At 35.3% G+C, this 4569-nt stretch overlaps 1 protein-coding gene across 1 annotated transcript; it reads right to left on the bottom strand.

Annotated features, from left to right (window-relative positions):
* Window positions 1-374: 374 nt before the first annotated feature.
* Window positions 375-2257, bottom strand: LOC121749685 (SPX domain-containing protein 1-like). Its single transcript, XM_042144273.1, has 3 exons — window positions 1774-2257; window positions 1170-1296; window positions 375-949 (listed from the first exon to the last, which is right to left on the bottom strand). The coding sequence occupies exons 1-3, from the start codon at window positions 2065-2067 to the stop codon at window positions 540-542; spliced, it is 831 nt and encodes a 276-aa protein (XP_042000207.1). The 5' UTR covers window positions 2068-2257; the 3' UTR covers window positions 375-539.
* Between the last annotated feature and the right edge of the window lie 2312 nt (window positions 2258-4569).

Here is a 4569-nt window from a genome sequence, read left to right as displayed (position 1 = left end):
AGAATTCTAGAGAGATAAAACTCAAAATATTAATATTCAAATTTATATTCTTTTGTCCAATAATGAGGCATTTATATAGGCCCAGATAAAATCATAACATAAACAAAAATAAAATTTAATCGAAATTAGCATGTGATTGTTTAATCAAAACAAAAGGGGAGATATGCTGGAATATCTACAAAAGCAAAAGGCATATATCGAGGAAATAACCTTTTCCTACATAACTGGAAAATTAGTAGTGGACTTTTGCCAATTTTTCGCATTCCAAGGTTGCTTCCTTGTGTTGTTCAAAAACAGAGTAATTTTCGTATCTTACAGAAAGTGGTAGTTATAGATTGAGAATCAAATAAACCCAATTTAATAGGCCAACCATATCCAGAACAGGGTACTAAAACCTCGATATAGTATTAAAGTATTTTACATTTTTGTCAGAATACATTACATGCAAAATCAAATGCACGAGTTAAGTGAACAAAACAAGACAAAACAAAATAATAGGCATAAGCAGCCTATTTTTACTCCACAGGAGCATCACAGCTCTACTTGGCAACTTGTTCCAGAAGAGGGATTTTGTTCCAAGGATCCTCCAATCCACTAATCTGGAGAGGCGGCAATGAAAATGCGCTAACTGTAGAGCTACCGCTGCGAATCTCTTTCAAAACGCGCAACGCAGCCAATGTACTCTTCATATACAGGCTCTTCATGTATTTTATCTGTGCAAGCTCCTTAGGTTCCTCCATCACACCCTCTTCCGGTGCACTGCTCGTAGAGGGTTCCTTCCCAACCACTGGGAGAGGGAACATTTGATCGAGCATATTCTCACACTCCTTCACAAGCTTGTACAGCAGGTCAGTCGTGTAGAACGGCTGCTGCAGAACATTCTGTATGAATGGCAACCGAAGGAGAGCGCCAGTTCTTTTGTCGTACTTCTTCAAAATCTTAACCAGTCCTGTTCCATATAACTGGAAACATCAGGCAACAGCAATAATACTCCCTCGAAACTACAAGTTTGAGCATCAAATTTCATGCTGTTAATAGCACAAAGCTCAGAACCAAACAAATATTTACAATTTAGATCCTAAGCTAACAAGACAGAGGTGCGCGTGTACATCAGCACGGGGATAAATACAGAGCATTGTTAGTAGAAGGAGAAGGTCCAAGGTTTTTACCAGTGTAGTTAAGAGCACTATAATTCTCCAACAAAACCATCTCCCCATGGAAGTCCACAATTTCTTTCCGGATCTTAATCATCTCATCTTTCTTATCCTTGGCATTCGCCACACTATCACGTAGTTCCTGTACGCACCACAAATTACAAATCAAGTTAACACTATCTGTTAACAATCAACAAATAGTCAATGCAAGAAATATCAGAGCTCAAGAAAGGCTGGTTTGTTTGTTCCAATATACTTCGAAACAGTTAAAAATGATCAACACAAGGAGTATTAAACAACTACTACTGCACTGAGCCTCACTGGCACACAAAATCGAATGGCATGTATATGGCTTAAGCGATTGTAACTGTTTAATTAGGGAATGTAAAATTAATGATGGTTTGATTTCTGGGATTTAACTGAAAATAGCTGAGATTGATCTTACAATTTCGAGCAGTCCTATCTACTGATTTGGTTAGCATTGCATTCATGAATCATTGTTGCCGAACAAAAAACTCAAAATTCCAATAAAATTGACAAATTAGGGCAACGGAACAGGCAGGCGCAACAATTGAAGCAGAAACGGAAGAATAAGATGAATAATCGGAGAATAAATTACCTTCAATCTGATAATATACTCCTCCTCTTTCTCAACGAAGAAGGAATTAAACTTGTCGAGCTCATCCTCCAAAAGCTTGAGGAAATCCACCTCCTCCTCAGTCATGGCATCCCCTTCCCGGCGGGTCTCCTCCATCTTCCGCTTCTTCTGCGGCCTTTCCTCCCCCTCGCCGGCAGGCTTATTCGGCTCGATCAGCTTGAGCCGCTTCTTCAGCTCCTTGTACGACAAAAACTTGTCTCTCCACTCCGGCAACGTCTCCTCAATCTGGTTGCTCAAACTCTTCCCAAACTTCATCTTCCAAAAAAGCAAATCAACAATTTCCAAATCCTCAGACTCCTACCACTGCGGAATTATGTATTTGTGTATGTATATGAGAATGAGACGGAATAATGAGGTATGCCGTTTGGTATGTAGAGGAGGAAAAAGGGGAAAGGGGGAAATGGGATATAAACGGAGGAAGAGGAGAGAGAATATGCGGAGGGTATAGTTGGAATATTCTTTTCCGAAGAGGATATATTGGTTTTATACTTTTATATTCCCGCCATCTGCTGGTGGGATGCCACGTGGCCACCTCACCCTCTTTAGTTACTATGTCCTCAAAATTAGTTATTTATATTTTAATTTATTCAACTATGAAATCTGTCTTATTGAGATTAATTTGATCGTATTAATCGCGTCTTTTTTTTTTATTTTAGAAAAGAATAAAATACTGAACAAGACAAAGTTTATATATAAATGAAAGATGATCAAAATGTCCATTCACATAAATATTTACTCCTGTTTTGTTAGAAATGGTTTAGCTTGAAAGTGGACTAATGAGTAGTAGTTAGAAATGGTTTAGCTTGAAAGTGGACTAATGAGTAGTAGTTAGGGGTGGCACTGTACGGTATACCGCACTCAAAATGTCATATCGCATACCGTACCGTAAATTGTGGTATGAGAAAATATCATACCTATACCTTACCGATTTTTTCGGTATACCTCATTGCGGTATACCGCAAAATTCGGTATGATTATTTTCGATATGCCATACCGTCTATGCGGTATACCATACCGTATTGCGGTATACCGTACTTTTATATTATACCGAAATAAGGCATGACATATCGAGTACGATATACCAAAATAAGGTATGACATACCGTAATACTTGTGTTTCATACAAAAAAAATTCTATTATAGCCAAATATTTAAAATAAAATTTCACTTATTTAAATAATTTCCAAAAGATTAAAACTACACCATAATCAAATCTATACAGTGGACTTGATTTGCATCTTTGCATATGTATGTTTGGGGTTGGGGGCGGTTGAACTAAAATATGAAAGTATGGTTAGAGATTTTAACATATTAACTATTTTTTATATAAATTTTAAATACAACATATATATCAAATTTTTTGCAAATATCGTAAATGCGGTATATTGCGGTATACTGCGGTATAGGAAAATCTATACCTTTACCGTACCGATAGATATCGGTACGGTATCATACCATACCGCAACTTGCGGTATACCCCAAATTCGGTATTTTCGGTATTTTTTCGGTACGATAAGTGCTGTATTTCGGTATTACGGTATATTTTGCCAGCCCTAGTAGTAGTACAAAATAAGACGAGAGCTATGCCACTCTAACTATAGTATAAATTTGAATAAATTAAATATTTGATACTTATACAAGATTTTTTCAAATCTAAACCTCATTTCATTATTATAGGCGATTGTTTTCAGTTTGAAATCACACGAGATTCATTGGAAGTTACGTGATTAACATTTGTAGAAATGATTTTCATCCTTCAATTCAAATAAAATGATAAATAATACTTCCTCCGTCCACAAAAAATAAACTGTATTGTGAATGACATGAGTTTTAATATGTAATTAGCGAAGTAATAGAGAAGGGAAAAAGTAAGAGAGAAGTAGTGTTAAGTGAAATGTGTGGTTCATCTTATTAGTAGTTTTAATCGTGCTAGATAGCAAATGTGGGATCAAATAAGGAGTTAAAATGATATAAATAGTTAGCTAGATAATTTTTAAAATACGAGTAATAGATAATTAAAAACACATCATGCTACTTTGATAGAAACGGTGCTAATTACTCGAGCAACCAAACGACTACAATATGCTTTAAAATTACTGCAATTAATAATATAATATGCTTTAACTGTCCTTTACTTTTTCCTTTATAACTTTGATTATTTAAGAATATCTATGAAAGAATAAAGATACTTGCTTTGGAATATGCCAGATTTTCCGATTTTTATAAGTGATACAAAATGACAAATATGGACATTTCATATTCCCAATTCCCACATATGCTCAGCACCCTACAAAAACATTAAAAAAATAAGTGTGATAAATAGCGATATTGACTTGTGTGAAGAGTGACTTCCGTTCAAGAGTAGATTCGGATCAAACCGTAGGATATGCCCAAATATTGAAGTCAAAATAATATGACATCATAGGATAAGAGTAGATGCTTCAAAATATTCCCTTTTCATTTATGGAGTATATATAGAGAGGTATTAATATGACAATTCTCTTTATTGTAATACCATTATTTTAGGTTGTTAGATCTGAAAGATCATGTGATTCTCAAGCTGTCATGTGACAGCCTATTTTAATTAAATTAGAGCATAAAAAACGCTGAAGAGCAGAATCAGAACTCTCTATTTTCAGTCAGTTACCAGATTGCAGTGTTACTCTATGAATATTGCAGTGTCATGCGCATGCATCATTCTTAATAGTTTTTTTACCTTACCAGATTGCAGTCGTATTGTATGAATATTGCAGTATTG

This window comes from Salvia splendens, chromosome 9 (genome assembly GCF_004379255.2).
Source record: "Salvia splendens isolate huo1 chromosome 9, SspV2, whole genome shotgun sequence".
Taxonomy (NCBI): domain Eukaryota; kingdom Viridiplantae; phylum Streptophyta; class Magnoliopsida; order Lamiales; family Lamiaceae; genus Salvia; species Salvia splendens.
Note: the sequence above shows the minus strand (reverse complement) of the source record. Positions and strands in the feature narration are given on the sequence as shown.

Bases quoted from the DNA above. Each gene is read 5' to 3' on its own strand.
- LOC121749685 (XM_042144273.1), bottom strand. From the start codon at position 2,067: ATGAAGTTTGGGAAGAGTTTGAGCAACCAGATTGAGGAGACGTTGCCG. The intron at 1,297-1,773 runs GTAATTTATTCT...TGGTGCGTACAG, and splicing joins AGTATATTATCAGATTGAAG to GAACTACGTGATAGTGTGGC. The intron at 950-1,169 runs GTAAAAACCTTG...TATATGGAACAG, and splicing joins TAGTGCTCTTAACTACACTG to GACTGGTTAAGATTTTGAAG.